At 50.6% G+C, this 17,969-nt stretch overlaps 2 protein-coding genes across 13 annotated transcripts in view; one reads left to right on the forward strand and one right to left on the reverse strand.

The window, feature by feature from the left end:
• The window catches only part of LOC307037576 (dual specificity protein phosphatase 14), a 91,060-nt gene continuing 73,091 nt past the window's right edge, over positions 1–17,969 (reverse strand). Inside the window, exons 1-3 of one of the 10 annotated variants that reach the window (XM_079678607.1) lie at positions 8,301–8,409; positions 4,312–4,634; positions 1–413 (exon numbers count right to left, since the gene is read on the reverse strand). In XM_079678607.1, coding sequence (XP_079534733.1) covers positions 167–413; positions 4,312–4,625 — 561 coding nt within the window. In that variant the 5' untranslated portion in view covers positions 4,626–4,634; positions 8,301–8,409 and the 3' untranslated portion in view covers positions 1–166. Of the gene's footprint in view, positions 414–4,311; positions 6,303–8,300; positions 8,410–17,969 lie in introns of those variants that run through there. The other 9 variants (XM_079678603.1, XM_079678600.1, XM_079678606.1 and 6 more) reach the window with 9 other exon arrangements.
• On the forward strand, positions 6,823–17,502 carry LOC307037565 (uncharacterized protein). 3 transcript variants are annotated; one of them, XM_079678579.1, is made up of 8 exons: positions 6,823–7,755; positions 9,319–9,489; positions 9,973–10,134; positions 10,338–10,793; positions 11,088–11,292; positions 13,600–13,676; positions 15,935–16,186; positions 16,976–17,502. In XM_079678579.1, the coding sequence occupies exons 3-8, from the start codon at positions 9,973–9,975 to the stop codon at positions 17,219–17,221; spliced, it is 1,398 nt and encodes a 465-aa protein (XP_079534705.1). In that variant the 5' UTR covers positions 6,823–7,755; positions 9,319–9,489; the 3' UTR covers positions 17,222–17,502. The 3 variants fall into 3 exon arrangements, with proteins under 3 accessions (XP_079534705.1, XP_079534704.1, XP_079534706.1); XM_079678578.1 differs by lacking the exon at positions 9,319–9,489 and having other exon boundaries at positions 6,824–7,755; XM_079678580.1 differs by lacking the exons at positions 6,823–7,755; positions 9,319–9,489 and having other exon boundaries at positions 9,954–10,134.

Raw genomic sequence — 17,969 nt, forward strand, 5'->3', positions numbered from 1 at the left:
TTAAAGAGAAGCATCAACAGTCCTTTATTCACGCTGCCGTGTGGCCGAACACTGTCATTACAACTGGTCCTGAATCAGTTCCTGGGAGATCAGAGGACCCTCAAGGCTGCTTCAGAGGTTGAGGGTCTCAGATGTTGAGGCAGTTTCTCTCAGATGTTGAGGACCCTCAGATGTTGAGGCAGTAGGCCGGCTCGGGGTCCTCGGGCAGCCTCAGGGCCTCGGGCAGGTCTTCGGGCAGCCTCAGGGCTTCGGGCAGGACCCCCCCCGGCGTGCTCACCATCCTCATGGTGTTCCTGCCGAACAGAGACCTCTCGTACTCCATCAGCTGCCTCCAGAACCCGGCGTTGGGTCGGATGAACGGACGCTGCTCCAGAACCGCCTCGTGAGCCCGTCTAAGGCTCAGACCCTCAAACCTGCACAGACCAGAACTTTAGAGGTCTCCTATCATACAGAATGCACTTTCTGATGAGAGAGAGAGAGAGAGAGAGAGAGAGAGAGAGAGAGAGAGAGAGAGAGAGAGAGAGAGAGAGAGAGAGAGAGAGAGCAGAGACAGATCCTAACCAAGTACAGGCTCAGTGACCACAAACTGCCAATCGAAACAGGAAGACTCAAAAGATCCTGGCAACCAAAAGAGAACAGAACATGTGGTCACTGTACGACAGGTGAGACTGAGACAGAGATGCACTTCCTCCTGAAGTGCCAAACATTCAACCAAGTAAGGAGCATTTACTGGAACAAGCTGAACACACACACACACACACACACACACACACACACACACACACACACACACACACACACACACACACACACACACACACACACACACACACACACACACACACACACACACACACACACACACACACACACACACACACACACAAGTGTTGAAATGTAATTGTATCACTGTATATATATATCATCAATAATATGTAAACATTTTAAATGTATGTTAATGTTGTTAATTATTTTGTATTGTGATGCTTTGGCAACATTGTTTAATTTAACTTTCATGCCAATAAAGCCCCTTTGAATTGAATTGAATTGAGAGGATGAGAGAGAGAGGGAGGATGAGAGAGAGAGAGAGGATGAGAGAGAGAGAGAGGATGAGAGAGAGAGAGAGAGAGAGAGAGAGAGAGAGAGAGAGAGAGAGAGAGAGAGAGAGAGAGAGAGGGACCGGTGCCAGCAGCAGGGACCGTGTTGTTAGCATCTGGTTAGCTAGCTGCACTAACGGACATACGGAGCTGTTTGTTCCACAACAAGCTGGAGGAGAGCTCTCCTCTCAGACTGAGAGGCTCAGGTGAGCTAAAGGACTCTGAGTGTTTAGATAGTTAACTTTAGTCTAAGTTATCTCAGTGGGTCTCAAACGGTTTGGTCACAAATTCTTCAAAAGATTATTTCCGCGGCACACCTTCATATGATCATTATAGTTATACAAACAATAAGAGAATCCATGAAAAACAGTTATGAAATACTATATGGCAGTAAAACAAGAATACAGTTTGAAAGGGGAGTGATCTGTAAAATATCCATAAAGAAAAAGAACATCTGCTTTCAGTTGTGTTTCATCTGGGTGTTGAGAGATGTATCCATAGATCTCTTCATGTTGCTCTCAAAGTGCACCAGATTGATGCTTTCAACTTCAAGATTTAAAAAAGATCTTGCATGCCCCCCGGACCCCCTTAGAGGAGGTGAGGACCTAGAGGAGGTGAGGACCCCCCTAGAGGAGGTGAGGACCTAGAGGTGAGGTCCTAAAGGAGGTGAGGACCTAGAGGAGGTGAGGACCTAGAGAAGGTGGGGACCTAGAGGAGGTGAGGACCCCCCTAGAGGAGGTGAGGACCTAGAGGAGGTGAGGTCCTAGAGGAGGTGAAGACCTAGAGAAGGTGAGGACCTAGAGGAGGTGAGGACCCCCCTAGAGGAGGTGAGGACCTAGAGGAGGTGAGGTCCTAGAGGAGGTGAGGACCTAGAGAAGGTGAGGACCTAGAGGAGGTGAGGACCCCCCTAGAGGAGGTGAGGACCTAGAGGAGGTGAGGACCTAGAGGAGGTGAGGTCTTGGAGGAGGTGATGACCTAGAGGAGGTGAGGACCTAGAGGAGGTGAGGACCTAGAGGAGGTGAGGTCCTAGAGGAGGTGAGGACCTAGAGGAGGTGAGGACCTAGAGGAGGTGAGGTCCTAGAGGAGGTGAGGACCTAGAGGAGGTGAGGTCCTAGAGGAGGTGAGGACCTAGAGGAGGTGAGGACCTAGAGGAGGTGAGGACCTAGAGGAGGTGAGGTCCTAGAGGAGGTGAGGATCTAGAGGAGGTGAGGACCTAGAGGAGGTGAGGACCTAGAGGAGGTGAGGATCTAGAGGAGGTGAGGACCTAGAGGAGGTGAGGACCTAGAGGAGGTGAGGATCTAGAGGAGGTGAGGACCTAGAGGAGGTGAGGACCTAGAGGAGGTGAGGTCCTAGAGGAGGTGAGGTCCTAGAGGAGGTGAGGTCATCACAAATAAAACAGGTTCACATGGATAGGATACTAGATAAGTGTGCACACTCATTATATACACTACACACTTGTCTTGGATTAGTTATCACCATAGTCCCTCATATATTTGTAGAAAGGCAGGAAATGGAATTAAATCGAGAAAGTGTTTCATTGTGGAGGACCCCCTGTTTTGTGTCCCCCCCACTTCTGTGGGGGGTCACCTCATCAGGTATGTGTGTGGGGGGTAGGTGTGTGGGGGGTAGGTGTGTGTGGGGTAGGTGTGTGGGGGGTAGGTGTGTGTGGGGTAGGTGTGTGTGGGGTAGGTGTGTGTGGGGTAGGTGTGTGTGGGGTCACCTCATCAGGTAGGTGTGTGGGGGGTAGGTGTGTGGGGGGTAGGTGTGTGTGGGGTAGGTGTGTGGGGGGTAGGTGTGTGGGGGGTAGGTGTGTGGGGGCTAGGTGTGTGGGGGGTCACCTCATCAGGTAGGTGTGTGTGGGGTAGGTGTGTGTGGGGTAGGTGTGTGTGGGGTAGGTGTGTGGGGGGTAGGTGTGTGGGGGGTCACCTCATCAGGTAGGTGTGTGGGGGCTAGGTGTGTGTGGGGTAGGTGTGTGGGGCGTAGGTGTGTGGGGGGTAGGTGTGTGGGGGCTAGGTGTGTGTGGGGTAGGTGTGTGGGGGGTAGGTGTGTGGGGGGTAGGTGTGTGGGGGGTCACCGTGGGGGGTAGGTGTGTGTGGGGTAGGTGTGTGGGGGTAGGTGTGTGGTGGGTAGGTGTGTGGGGGGTAGGTGTGTGGGGGTAGGTGTGTGGGGGGTAGGTGTGTGGGGGGTAGGTGTGTGGGGGGTGGGTGTGTGGGGGGTCACTTCATCAGGTAGGTGTGTGGGGGTAGGTGTGTGTGGGGTAGGTGTGTGGGGGGTAGGTGTGTGTGGGGTAGGTGTGTGTGGGGTAGGTGTGTGTGGGGTAGGTGTGTGGGGGGTAGGTGTGTGGGGGGTAGGTGTGTGGGGGGTAGGTGTGTGTGGGGTAGGTGTGTGGGGGGTAGGTGTGTGTGGGGTAGGTGTGTGGGGGGTAGGTGTGTGTGGGGTAGGTGTGTGGGGGGTAGGTGTGTGGGGGGTAGGTGTGTGGGGGGTAGGTGTGTGGGGGGTAGGTGTGTGGGGGCTAGGTGTGTGTGGGGTAGGTGTGTGTGGGGTAGGTGTGTGGGGGGTAGGTGTGTGGGGGGTCACCGTGGGGGGTAGGTGTGTGTGGGGTAGGTGTGTGTGGGGTAGGTGTGTGTGGGTAGGTGTGTGTGGGGTAGGTGTGTGGGGGTAGGTGTGTGTGGGGTAGGTGTGTGTGGGGTAGGTGTGTGGGGGTAGGTGTGTGGTGGGTAGGTGTGTGGGGGTAGGTGTGTGGGGGGTAGGTGTGTGGGGGGTAGGTGTGTGGGGGGTAGGTGTGTGGGGGGTCACTTCATCAGGTAGGTGTGTGTGGGGTAGGTGTGTGGGGGGTAGGTGTGTGTGGGGTAGGTGTGTGGGGGGTAGGTGTGTGTGGGGTAGGTGTGTGGGGGGTAGGTGTGTGGGGGGTAGGTGTGTGGGGGGTAGGTGTGTGGGGGGTAGGTGTGTGGGGGGTAGGTGTGTGGGGGGTAGGTGTGTGGGGGGTAGGTGTGTGTGGGGTAGGTGTGTGGGGGGTAGGTGTGTGGGGGGTAGGTGTGTGGGGGGTAGGTGTGTGTGGGGTAGGTGTGTGGGGGGTAGGTGTGTGGAGGGTAGGTGTGTGGGGGGTAGGTGTGTGGGGGGTAGGTGTGTGTGGGGTAGGTGTGTGGGGGGTAGGTGTGTGGGGGGTAGGTGTGTGGGGGGTAGGTGTGTGGGGGGTAGGTGTGTGGGGGGTCACCTCATCAGGTAGGCGATGATGAGGCTGGGCGAGCGGCTCCTTCCCGCGCTGCAGTGAACCAGAGTTCTGCCGGTTCGGTTCTGGTGGATCCGCTCCCCCACCGGGTCGAAGTAGAGCTTCAGGGGGGCGTGAGGCTGGTCCTGGAGGGGGACGTTCAGCACGGAGAGGCCCTCCATCGGGGGGTAGACCAGGTCCTGGAGCCCGCTGGCATTCACCACCAGAGAGATGCTCCGGCTGCTGAGCACGCTGAGACGTAGGGCCGGGTCAGAACCACTCAGGTACAGCCCGGGACGCACCTGAGACACCTGAGACATGCTGCTGACCTGAGGACAGGAGGCAGAGACACCTGAGACACTTGAGACATGCTGCTGACCTGAGGACAGGAGGCAGAGACACCTGAGACACTTGAGACATGCTGCTGACCTGAGGACAGGAGGCAGAGACACCTGAGACACCTGAGACATGCTGCTGACCTGAGGACAGGAGACACCTGAGACACCTGAGACATGCTGATGACCTGAGGACAGGAGACACCTGAGACACCTGAGACATGCTGATGACCTGAGGACAGGAGACACCTGAGACACCTGAGACATGCTGATGACCTGAGGACAGGAGACACCTGAGACCTAAGCGGTTTCTCAATACTCTAATTTCCCCTCCTCGTCTCCTCGACTCCTCAGTCCTCCGGTAGTGACCCGGAAATGAATTTCAGCGCGCCATGTTGAAGGACATCTCATTTCTCTAAATACACTTCGAGGACCGAGGATCGAGCGTCGAGGAGGCTCTCTGGAGGAGCTCTAACCGAGGAGAGAGGAGAGAGGAGAGAGGAGAGAAGAGAGAGGAGAGAGGAGGCTCTCTGGAGGAGCTCTAACCGAGGAGAGAGGAGAGAGGAGAGAGGAGAGAAGAGAGAGGAGAGAGGAGGCTCTCTGGAGGAGCTCTAACCGAGGAGAGAGGAGAGAGGAGAGAGGAGAGAGGAGAGAGGAGAGAAGAGAGAGGAGAGAGGAGGCTCTCTGGAGGAGCTCTAACCGAGGAGAGAGGAGAGAGGAGAGAGGAGAGAGGAGAGAAGAAAGAGGAGAGAGGAGGCTCTCTGGAGGAGCTCTAACCGAGGAGAGAGGAGAGAGGAGAGAGGAGAGAAGAGAGAGGAGAGAGGAGGCTCTCTGGAGGAGCTCTAACCGAGGAGAGAGGAGAGAGGAGAGAGGAGAGAGGAGAGAGGAGAGAGGAGAGAGGAGAGAAGAGAGAGGAGAGAGGAGGCTCTCTGGAGGAGCTCTAACCGAGGAGAGAGGAGAGAGGAGAGAGGAGAGAGGAGAGAGGAGAGAGGAGGCTCTCTGGAGGAGCTCTAACCGAGGAGAGAGGAGAGAGGAGATAGGAAGCTCTCTGGAGGAGCTCTAACCGAGGAGAGAGGAGAGAGGAGATAGGAGGCTCTCTGGAGGAGCTCTAACCGAGGACAGAGGAGAGAGGAGAGAGGAGAAAGAAGGCTCTCTGGAGGAGCTCTAACCGAGGAGAGAGGAGAGAGGAGAGAGGAGAGAGGAGAGAGGAGGCTCTCTGGAGGAGCTCTAACCGAGGAGAGAGGAGAGAGGAGATAGGACCGAGGAGAGAGGAGAGGAGAGAGGAGGCTCTCTGGAGGAGCTCTAACCGAGGAGAGAGGAGAGAGGAGAGAGGAGGCTCTCTGGAGGAGCTCTAACCGAGGAGAGAGGAGAGAGGAGAGAGGAGGCTCTCTGGAGGAGCTCTAACCGAGGAGAGAGGAGAGAGGAGAGGAGAGGAGAGGCTCTCTGGAGGAGCTCTAACCGAGGAGAGAGGAGAGAGGAGGCTCTCTGGAGGAGCTCTAACCGAGGAGAGAGGAGAGAGGAGAGAGGAGAGAGGAGAGAGGGGAGAGTAGAGAGGAGAGAGGAGGCTCTCTGGAGGTGCTCTAACCGAGGAGAGAGGAGAGAGGAGAGAGGAGAGAGGAGGCTCTCTGGAGGAGCTCTAACCGAGGAGAGAGGAGAGAGGAGAGAGGAGGCTCTCTGGAGGAGCTCTAACCAAGGAGAGAGGAGAGAGGAGAGAGGAGAGAGGAGCGAGGAGAGAGGAGGCTCTCTGGAGGAGCTCTAACCGAGGAGAGAGGAGAGAGGAGAGAGGAGAGAGGAGGCTCTCTGGAGGAGCTCTAACCGAGGAGAGAGGAGAGAGGAGAGAGGAGAGAGGAGAGAGGAGAGAGGAGAGAGGAGGTTCTCTGGAGGAGCTCTAACCGAGGAGAGAGGAGAGAGGAGAGAGGAGAGAGGAGAGAGGAGGTTCTCTGGAGGAGCTATAACCGAGGAGAGAGGAGAGAGGAGAGAGGAGAGAGGAGGCTCTCTGGAGGAGCTCTAACCGAGGAGAGAGGAGAGAGGAGAGAGGAGAGAGGAGAGAGGAGAGAGGAGAGAGGAGGCTCTCTGGAGGAGCTCTAACCGAGGATACACTGATGGCTCCTCCTCGGCTCCTTCTTGGATGCATTTCCGGGAACAGAGATGTTTCAAAGAGTCGTGACACACTGCCGGACTGATCTCAGCCAATCACAGCTCTGCATGCATCCCCTGGATATTATTTTATTAACTGCTTTCATCACGACGCCATGTTTCCAGAGAGAACAGCTGAGAGGTCCGTGCAGAAAGCAGAGCAGTGTGTATAATATATATCACTCAGTGTAACAGACCTACTCTCTGTCTCTGCTTTAGTTTAGTAGATATCTACAAACAAAGAGTCCAGATGATTCTAAAACCAGTTAGTGTGTGTGTGTGTGTGTGTGTGTGTGTGTGTGTGTGTGTGTGTGTGTGTGTGTGTGTGTGTGTGTGTGTGTGTGTGTGTGTGTGTGTGTGTGTGTGTGTGTGTGTGTGTGTGTGTGTGTGCTTTGAGCATGAACATGTGTGATCAATAAATAGGGTTTCATCCTCCATTTCTATCTATTTATGAGATTCCAACATGTATTATGGAAATTTATAAATACGGAAATAGCTAAATGTAAATACAAATTAACATAATAAGACGGGATAAATAAATAACAATTAAAACTAATGACAAGAATCATATCATCTGCTTGTTTTAACAATATTAAAACGCATGCTTCAGAAGTGGGATTCGAACCCACGCCTCCAGAGGAGACGCAGCGCCTTAGACCACTCGGCCATCCTCATTTCATTTCAAACCTTTGTTTAACCACATTGGTCTCTTGAGATCATCGATCTCTTTTTCAAGGGAGACCTGCAGCATATAGGTTCCACATGAAACATAAAACAATAAAGGACATCATACATTATATATCCTGACTGGCTCCGTCGGGCATTGTGAGCCTATATATTAGCCAATCAGAGCGAGGGTCGTCAACATCTGACCAATCCCAGCGGAGGAATGTTGAACTATGAGTCACACACACAGCTCACGTGATGATGAGTCAGTTTCACTTCAGGTTTCTCTCCGACAGACTAACATTACACGCAGGTAAGATCTTCTGTTTACCTTTGGTTTTAATATAGTTTACTCACTGTCTAACTACACAACAACTACACAACAACTACACCACAACTACACCACAACTACACAACAACTACACCACAAATACACAACAACTACACCACAACTACACAACAACTACACCACAAATACACAACAACTACACAACAACTACACCACAACTACACAACAACTACACAACAACTACACAACAACTACACAACAACTACACCACAAATACACAACAACTACACAATAACTATAAAGCCGTTCAGAACCGGATCAGTTTGTCTAATGATTAAAACACATCTGATCCGTCTGTTTTATTGATCGGCCTGTTGTATGTCTTGTTGTTGTTGTTGTTGTTAGTAATGTGGAAGTATGGAGATCGTAAAGAAGCAGTCTGAAGTATCTTGTTCTGTGGACAGTGTCTGTATTACACTGTGTATACCTGAGTTACAGGGTATCAGCTTCTGCTGTCAGTAAAGTGTGTACCTGCTGATGTTCAACAAACACTTTGAGAGAACACTCACCTGTTTACTCCCGAGGGTTAAATAACAAGTAAACAACAACTTCCGGTTGACGCTTTCAAGCTTTTCAAAATAAAAGCAAATAATTTGTGTTCTTAAGTTTTTTTATGAAAACAAGCTAAATATGAATGTCACGCACACGCACACGCACACACACACACACACGTGTGTGTGAGAAGGAGAAGGAAGCACAGAGCAACATAGTCTTTGACCTGAGAAAATATGTGTTTGTATTTGATACCTTTTGTCATAGCCTTGGGAACATGTTTCAAATGGGGGGTGCTGTGGGGATCACATGCTCTAGGGGGGTCAGGGGGGAAGATTTTTTTTCAACATTATAAAGTAAAATGCTTCAATCTGGTGCACTTTGAGCTGAATTGCCAGAGACTAGATCTAAGGGGTACAACTCTAAACACCCATATCGAAAATATCGGTTTACATTTTAATAATCAAATAAGTATGTGGACATAACCAATAACCTAACATAGCCAATAACAAGTAAATGTAACTTATTTTATTTTTGTTGTTCATTTATTTCTTATTTGACCAGTTAACATTTATTTATTTATGCATATTCTTTAATCTCTCCAGATTTAAACAATATTTCTGGTTTACTGTCCTATAGTATGCACTGGAATGATTTCAAACCTGTTTTTATTTATCCCAATAATTATAAAGGTTGCCTTGGAAATATTTATTTACATAAATTGTTAACAAACCGTTTGAGACCCTCTGAGATAACTTAGACTAAAGTGAAATATCTAAACCCTCAGTCCTTTACCTCACTGAGCCTCTCAGTCTGTCTGGCTATCAGTCCTGTCCAGACAGCTGATATCTGTCCTGTGTGTGAGCTGCGGGCGCCTGATAAGCCAACATCCCCCACTTTCATCGTACAGGGCAAATGAAAACTGTAACCGGGGTGAAAAGGGTGTTATCTTTACTTAATTATTAATGTTGTTACATCAGGGCTGAAAATTCGTTTTTTTGTATTATATTTCCATTTAATCTTGTGGACATGCAGATTCCCTGTCGTCCATCAGGGGGTGCTGCAGCACCCTCAGCACCCCTACTTCCCACGGCCCTGCCTTTTGTTGAAGTAAAGAGTCAAACAAACTACCCTGAGACGTATATTGTCCGAGTCAAGCTTATTGCTACCTGTGAATCGAACTTTGGATTACTGGAACTACAACAGGTGTAATACATTTGTAATAACAGGTGTAATAACAGGTGTAATAATAGGGTGATAACAGGTGTAATAACAGGTGTAATAATAGGGTGATAACAGGTGTAATGACAGGTGTGATAACAGGTGTAATAACAGGGTGATATAATAACAGGTGTAATAACAGGGTGATATAATAACAGGTGTAATAACAGGGTGATATAATAACAGGTGTAATAACAGGTGTAATAACAGGGTGATAACAGGTGTAATAACAGGTGTAATAACAGGTGTAATAACAGGTGTAATAACAGGTGTAATAACAGGTGTAATAACAGGGTGATAACAGGTGTAATAACAGGTGTAATAACAGGTGTAATAACAGGGTGATAACAGGTGTAATAACAGGGTGATATGGGTGAAATGTAGAAAACCCAAATCTATTCACTCTTCATAGTATTTAGTGATTTAAGGGTTAAGAGTCTCCCTGCTCTGCTTCCTGCTCTGATATAGATGCTCGACCAGAACAGAAACCAGATCTCAGCAGCAGACCGGACCCTGAAGATCCCAGAGGTCCGGTACCATCCGAGCATCCAGCCCACGAGCCCCAGAACCACAACCAGAACCAGCCAGGACCAGAGGAGCAGACCTGCTGCTGCAACCCCCCTCAAGGCTGTACGCACCATTGTTAACGTTTAAATGATTGCAGTTACGTCCAAATATCGTACGATGTTTAGATCATGTCCGTATATCGTACGATAAGTTGTTAACGTAAACAATTGAAGTTTATTATAAATAATTTAATCAAATAATAAAAAATACATTACGTCTTATTTTTATTTAACGATAAACCCTGTTTCTGTTCTGAATGAATGAAGATGCAGGACCAGAACAGAAACCAGGTCCCAGCAGCAGACCGGACCCTGAAGATCCCCGAGGTCCGGTACCACCCGAGCATCAGCACCACGACCCCCAGCACCACAACCAGAATCAGCCAGACCCAGAGGCCCAGACCTGCTGCTGAACCCCCCCTTCAAGCAGGACCCAGAACCCCCCAGACTGGACCCAGGACCCCCCAGACTGGACCCAGAACCCCCCAGACTGGACCCAGGACCCCCCAGACTGGACCCAGGACCCCCCAGACTGGATCCAGGACCCCCCAGACTGGAACCAGAACCCCCCAGACTGGAACCAGAACCCCCCAGACTGGACCCAGAACCCCCCAGACTGGATCCAGGAACCCCCAGGTGAAGCCTGCTGTGAGACCTGGACCTGATGCGGGGAAACAGAGTGCTGAGAGCCCGATTCGTGGCGACGCCCCCAGCCCGGAGCAGGTCTGTCGTGGATATCTTAAACACTCATAACATAAGCAGATAACCAAATAAAACATATTGAAGTGCAGACACAGAAGTGGTTGGGGTTAAAATATGTAATATATATATATATATATATATATATATATATGTAATATATCATAATGCAATTACTTTTAAACTCCTTGCATTATTTTATCTGTGTTATTGTGTTGCTCTGTGGGAGGAGCCTGTGGCCTCAGATTGTCATTGTCATATCTACGCTGTATCTCTGGACACATGACAATAAAAGCCTTGAATCTTGAAACATAACAGGTACCACTGGGTCTGGGGGTCCGGATGGACCAGCAGGAGGTGGAGGAGGTGGAGGTTCTGACCCGCGGGCAGAGCACCAACCCCGCCTGGTTTGCCTGGAGGAAGAACCGGATCACAGCCTCCATTGCTCACAGCATCGCTCACTGCGGATTGGTCAACGGAAAGAGCCAAACCCCGCCCACTTCCTACCTGGCTGCTGTCACAGGTAAACCCCGCCCACTTCCTACCTGGCTGCTGTCACAGGTAAACCCCGCCCACTTCCTACCTGGCTGCTGTCACAGGTAAACCCCGCCCACTTCCTACCTGGCTGCTGTCACAGGTAAACTCCGCCCATTTCCTACCTGGCTGCTGTCACAGGTAAACCCCGCCCACTTCCTACCTGGCTGCTGTCACAGGTAAACCCCGCCCACTTCCTACCTGGCTGCTTTCACAGGTAAAATATTGGACCTCTGTATGTAGTGACCTGACTAATGGCGCGTTTCCACTGCAGCGCGGAGCTCGCTTTAAGCGTGCCGAGCCGTGCGGGCCCGTTTTTGGTTGTGTTTCCACTTGGCCTAGTTCCAGCTAGCGGGTCCTAATTCACAGTTCTTCTGGCCCCATGAAATCAAGGTTCTTTCCGGGCCAGGAACAACCAGGCTGAGTGCATGTTTTCTGAATGGAGACCGGCTAAGCCAGGGGTCTGCAACCTTTTTGACCAAAAGAGCCATTTTGCTCCTTTTTCCCCCAACATTTTTTTCTGGAGCCGCAAAACATATTTCATAGCTTGATAGCTAATAAAGTTGTATTTATTGTTATATCAGACAAAAACTACAGTTTTTTTGCATTTATTAGGCTTTTTATTACTTTATATAAAACTATTAACCTCTAATAAGAAACAAAGAACTCCTATAAGGAGAATTAAAAATAATACACAGGCCTACTTTAAAATAAGTTAAACACAGCACTTGGGGAGTCCTCTGCACATTTGAAGGAAACAAATATATAATTAAAATGTGCCCACTTTGAAATAAATAAAACATATAGCTGAACCCTAAAAAGAGTTAAAGGTAGGTAAGAATGGAGAAACCAGCTCGAGTGCGCTAGAATTTGAAAATACACAACCGGAAAAAATCTGCCTCTTCCTTCAGACTTCCTCACAGAGCCCCTCCTCCAACACACACGAACGCGCACATGACCAATGAGGGCAGAGATCAGTTTGTGCACAGATGGAAGGCTGACAGGCAGGTAGGCCATCCAGTTACTTTAGCCGGCTCAGATGATTGGTCGTGCTTTTTACAGCGCTACGGCTTCCACAGATTAATTTTTGTATGTATTTATTCTCAAAGTATTTAATATATTCATTGCTATCGGGACGTTAAGAGCATTCCATGGAATATAACAAAAAGTGTTTTCTGAAATAAATGACATACCCCATTGAATTATGACTGAAGATCGTCAGCTGTCTTCCTCTCCCGTGTTGTTCCCCGACACGTAAAGGCTGCAGCACCGTTGACAACTTCTCTCTACATATCAAACATACCGGTAAACCAGCATCGTTTGCTGTGAAAGCATATAACTCTGTCCACACAGAATTAAATCCTGTGTTCCTCCGGTACTTTTCTTTGATTTATCCATAGTTCGCTCATCGAGCCGGGGGTCCCCGGCCTCCAAGAAAAGGCGCTGGCGCGGGACCGTAGCAGGATGTGACGCATCTTTTAGTTGACCTAATTAAAACTGTTTTGTTTTTTATTTATGTGTCACAGTATCACCTCAAAATACAAGATACGAAACATTTTCAACCATGCAACAAAATATAAATAGTCCTACAAATACTTTTATTTTATTTCCTTCTTATTTTTGTCTAAGCTCAAGGGAGCCAGAGCAGAGGGCTTAAAGGGCCGCATGCGGCCCGTGGGCCGCGGGTTGCCGACCCCTGGGCTAAGCTAACGCAGTGTATCTGTTCCAACACACTCACAACAACGGCCTACAGAGATGAATAAGACAGCGACTGTATTCTCCATGACACAGACAGTCTGTGGTTTGTACTTGTTTCACTTCTGTCTAGTTTCTGAACAGATATGAAGAGCTGTGATCTCTGAGTGCTAACAGCTAACGGCTGTGTTGTTTTTCTGGGGTTCTCATTGAAGATGACGTCACGGCTCCTCCTACACTGCGTTACTATAGATACTACCCCAGTTCCTAAACTGTAATGGAAATGCGCCATAAAGTGAGCCTGTCCTAACGAGGCCTAACGAGGCCTAGCCATACCGAGCGAGGCCGAGCAAGGCCGCGTAGTGGAAATGCGCCATTAAACGACTCAGCCTTTTTACTAACCATGACGGAGAGGGTTCTGCTCCCTCATGATTTGTATAATGATGACATCAGAGGAATGAGCAGGTGAACCCGGGTGGTGAACTCGGGTGGTGAACTCGGGTGGTGAACCCGGGTGGTGAACTCGGGTGGTGAACTCGGGTGGTGAACACCTATGATGGGGAAGATAACAGCAAAGCAACACCATCTGGTTGTTTCTCAGGTGAGGCGCGGAGCGTCCGGACCAGAGCCATGTCCTGGGGGGTGCAGATGGAGGCCGAGGCCGTCAGCAGCTACCAGGTACAGAATCACACACCTGGTGAAGCATGAGCTCGTCTCTCACTGACAGAGCACCCTCTGTCAGTGACTGCAGGATGCTTCAGAGCACCCTCTGTCAGTGACTGCAGGATGCTTCAGAGCACCCTCTGTCTGTGACTGCAGGATGCTTCAGAGCACCCTCTGTCAGTGACTGCAGGATGCTTCAGAGCACCCTCTGTCAGTGACTGCAGGATGCTTCAGAGCACCCTCTGTCAGTGACTGCAGGATGCTTCAGAGCACCCTCTGTCAGTGACTGCAGGATGCTTCACAGCACCCTCTGTCAGTGACTGCAGGATGCTTCACAGCACCCTCTGTCAGTGACTGCAGGATGCTTCAGAGCACCCTCTGTCAGTGACTGCAGGATGCTTCAGAGCACCCTCTGTCAGTGACTGCAGGATGCTTCACAGCACCCTCTGTCAGTGACTGCAGGATGCTTCACAGCACCCTCTGTCAGTGACTGAAGGATGTTTCACAGCACCCTCTGTCAGTGACTGCAGGATGCTTCAGAGCACCCTCTGTCAGTGACTGCAGGATGCTTCACAGCACCCTCTGTCAGTGACTGAAGGATGCTTCACAGCACCCTCTGTCAGTGACTGCAGGATGCTTCACAGCACCCTCTGTCAGTGACTGCAGGATGCTTCAGAGCACCCTCTGTCAGTGACTGAAGGATGCTTCACAGCACCCTCTGTCAGTGACTGAAGGATGTTTCACAGCACCCTCTGTCAGTGACTGCAGGATGCTTCACAGCACCCTCTGTCAGTGACTGCAGGATGCTTCACAGCACCCTCTGTCAGTGACTGAAGGATGCTTCACAGCACCCTCTGTCAGTGACTGCAGGATGCTTCACAGCACCCTCTGTCAGTGACTGCAGGATGCTTCACAGCACCCTCTGTCAGTGACTGAAGGATGTTTCACAGCACCCTCTGTCAGTGACTGCAGGATGCTTCACAGCACCCTCTGTCAGTGACTGCAGGATGCTTCAGAGCACCCTCTGTCAGTGACTGCAGGATGCTTCAGAGCACCCTCTGTCAGTGACTGCAGGATGCTTCAGAGCACCCTCTGTCAGTGACTGCAGGATGCTTCAGAGCACCCTCTGTCAGTGACTGCAGGATGCTTCACAGCACCCTCTGTCAGTGACTGCAGGATGCTTCAGAGCACCCTCTGTCAGTGACTGCAGGATGCTTCAGAGCACCCTCTGTCAGTGACTGCAGGATGCTTCACAGCACCCCTGTCAGTGACTGCAGGATGCTTCAGAGCACCCTCTGTCAGTGACTGCAGGATGCTTCAGAGCACCCTCTGTCAGTGACTGCAGGATGCTTCAGAGCACCCTCTGTCAGTGACTGCAGGATGCTTCAGAGCACCCTCTGTCAGTGACTGCGGAGTTTGGAGATGTTTTTCTCAAAATCTCAAAATTCAGATTTTGTTATAAAAATTCTGACTTTTTCTTAAAGTCTGAATGTTTTGGAAAAGCAGCATCTTCTTGGTGTGGATGCTCGGCTGAGGAGCTACGAGAAGAACCAGAACACATGAGACTGCAGACTAAATGTTTATAATAACTCTCACTGACAGAAGGCCAATGTGGAGTTACAGAAAAAGTCAGGATGTTGAGAAGGGACTGTGGGGACGTTGAGATGGGACTGTGAGGACGTTGAGATGGGACTGTGAGGACGTTGAGATGGGACTGTGAGGACGTTGAGATGGGACTGTGAGGACGTTGAGGTGGGATTGTGAGGACATTGAGATGGGACTGTGAGGACGTTGAGGTGGGACTGTCAGGACGTTGAGATGGGACTGTCAGGACGTTGAGATGGGACTGTCAGGACGTTGAGATGGGACTGTGAGGACGTTGAGGTGGGACTGTCAGGACGTTGAGATGGGACTGTCAGGACGTTGAGATGGGACTGTGAGGACGTTGAGATGGGACTGTGAGGACGTTGAGATGGGACTGTCAGGACGTTGAGGTGGGACTGTGAGGACGTTGAAGTGGGACTGTGAGGACGTTGAGGTGGGACTGTCAGGACGTTGAGATGGGACTGTGAGGACGTTGAGATGGGACTGTCAGGACGTTGAGATGGGACTGTCAGGACGTTGAGATGGGACTGTGAGGACGTTGAGGTGGGACTGTCAGGACGTTGAGGTGGGACTGTGAGGACGTTGAAGTGGGACTGTGAGGACGTTGAGATGGGACTGTGTTGTGAAACACAGCTTCCATCAGTTGCTGATCTGTCCTCGTCCTGCAGGCTGTGAAGACGGCGGCGTTGGGACGGAGCGTCTCGGTGCGCGCCTGCGGGCTCTTCCTGGATGCTCAGAGGCCCTGGTTGGGTGCGAGTCCAGATGGCATCGTGACGGACAGCCGGACCGGCCAATGGCTGCTCTGCCTGGAGGTGAAGTGTCCCTACAAACACAAGGACAGACGGGTGGAGGACGCCTGCAGGGACGACCCCAACTTCTGCCTGAAGATACAGGATGAGGACGGACGGAGGCCCGGAGAGGTCAGACTACATCACACTGACATGTCCTCGTCTCTCACCTCCTCTCTTCTCGTCTCTATTCTCCTCTTCTCTCCTCTATCCTCCTCTCCTTGTCTCTCTCCTCGTCTCTCTCCTCTATCCTCCTCTCTAACCTCCTCTCCTCGTCTCTCACCTTGTCTCTCACCTCCTCTCCTCGTCTCTAACCTCCTCTCCTCGTCTCTCTCCTCGTCTTTCCTCCTCTATCCTCCTCTCCTCTCCTCTATCCTCCTCTCGTCTCTCTCCTCCCCTCCTCGTCTCTAACTTCCTCTCCTCGTCTCTCACTTCCTCTCCTCGTCTCTATCCTCCTCTCGTCTCTCTCCTCCTGTTCTCGTCTCTATCCTCCCCTCCTCGTCTCTAACTTCCTCTCCTCGTCTCTCACTTCCTCTCCTCGTCTCTATCCTCCTCTCCTCGTCCCTCATCTCCTCTCCTCTCACCTCCCCTCCTCGTCTCTAATTTCCCCTCCTCGTCTCTAACTTCCTCTCGTCTCTCACTTCCTCTCCTCGTCCCTTACTTCCTCTCCTCTCACTTCCTCTCCTCGTCTCTAACCTCCTCTCCTCGTCTCTAACCTCCTCTCCTCGTCTCTATCCTCCTCTCCTCTCACCTCCCCTCCTCGTCTCTAACTTCCTCTCTTCGTCTCTAACTTCCCCTCCTCTCCTCTCACCTCCCCTCCTCGTCTCTAACTTCCTCTCCTCGTCTCTAACCTCCTCTCCTCTATCGTCCTCTCCTCGTCTCTCACGTCCTCACCTCGTCTCCTCCTCTCCTCGTCCCCAGGTCCCGGTGTACGTCCTGAAGTCGTCCCACAGCTACTTCACTCAGGTCCAGTTCCAGATGGCGGTGACGGGCCTCCATCAGGCCGACTTCGTTGTCTTCACCCTTAAAGAGACGGCCGTGGTCCCGGTGACCTTTGACCCCGAGCTGTGGGAGGAGACGCTGTCCAAACTCGAGAAATTTTACCAATACGCTGTCCTGCCTCGCCTAAGAGACGGGGGGGGGGCGTCCTGGAGCCCCGAGCTGTAGAGACACTTTAAAGAGGGGCCTCATTGGGACGCCTAACTGAGGCCAGGCGTAAACCGTAGTTCGGTCGTATCAGAAAGCGTTCGGTGTCTTAACGGGAAATACCAATATCTTGTTGTTACATTGGTAGGACTTATATACATGTACAGAGGTAAGAGTGTACGAAAGAAAGGCAACTTGAATTCATCTCCTTTCCTTGCTCATCTATAACATTGGTTTGTTTTTTACTTCAGGCAAATAATGTGTTCTTTGAAGAGTATTTTTAATAAAGATTTTATAACGTCTTCCTCTTTGTGCTTCCCTTACTGAAAGCTAGAGGTTTGTTCCTTGAACATGTTTTACTTTGACCTGAGAGGTTCTGAGTCCCCTGTAAAGCACCACACATCAGGGTCTCTCTGCGCCCTCAAACCAAAATGCAGATGTCCCGTAAAATGATTAAACAGATGCCTCAAAAACGGTATCATTCCTCCAGAAATCTGAGTCTCAAACAGAGCTTTGTTTTCAATGGGGGGCTCCGACCTCACGTTGTCGGTTTACGCCACGGTTTACTTTACGTTGTTGTTGTTTACGCCGCCACGTTGTCGTTTACGTCCGCCATGTTCTTGAGAGAATTGATATATCTTATAAACAAGGTCAGTAAACAGACACAGTACTCATACTATATCTTTATAGAAACACTTCTGATACTGTATACATAAAAGGAAACACCCCCCCCCATGAAGACAGAATGATGCTGTAAAGGAATCAGCAG

This window comes from Notothenia rossii (genome assembly GCF_949606895.1).
Source record: "Notothenia rossii genome assembly, chromosome: 4".
Lineage (NCBI taxonomy): Eukaryota > Metazoa > Chordata > Actinopteri > Perciformes > Nototheniidae > Notothenia > Notothenia rossii.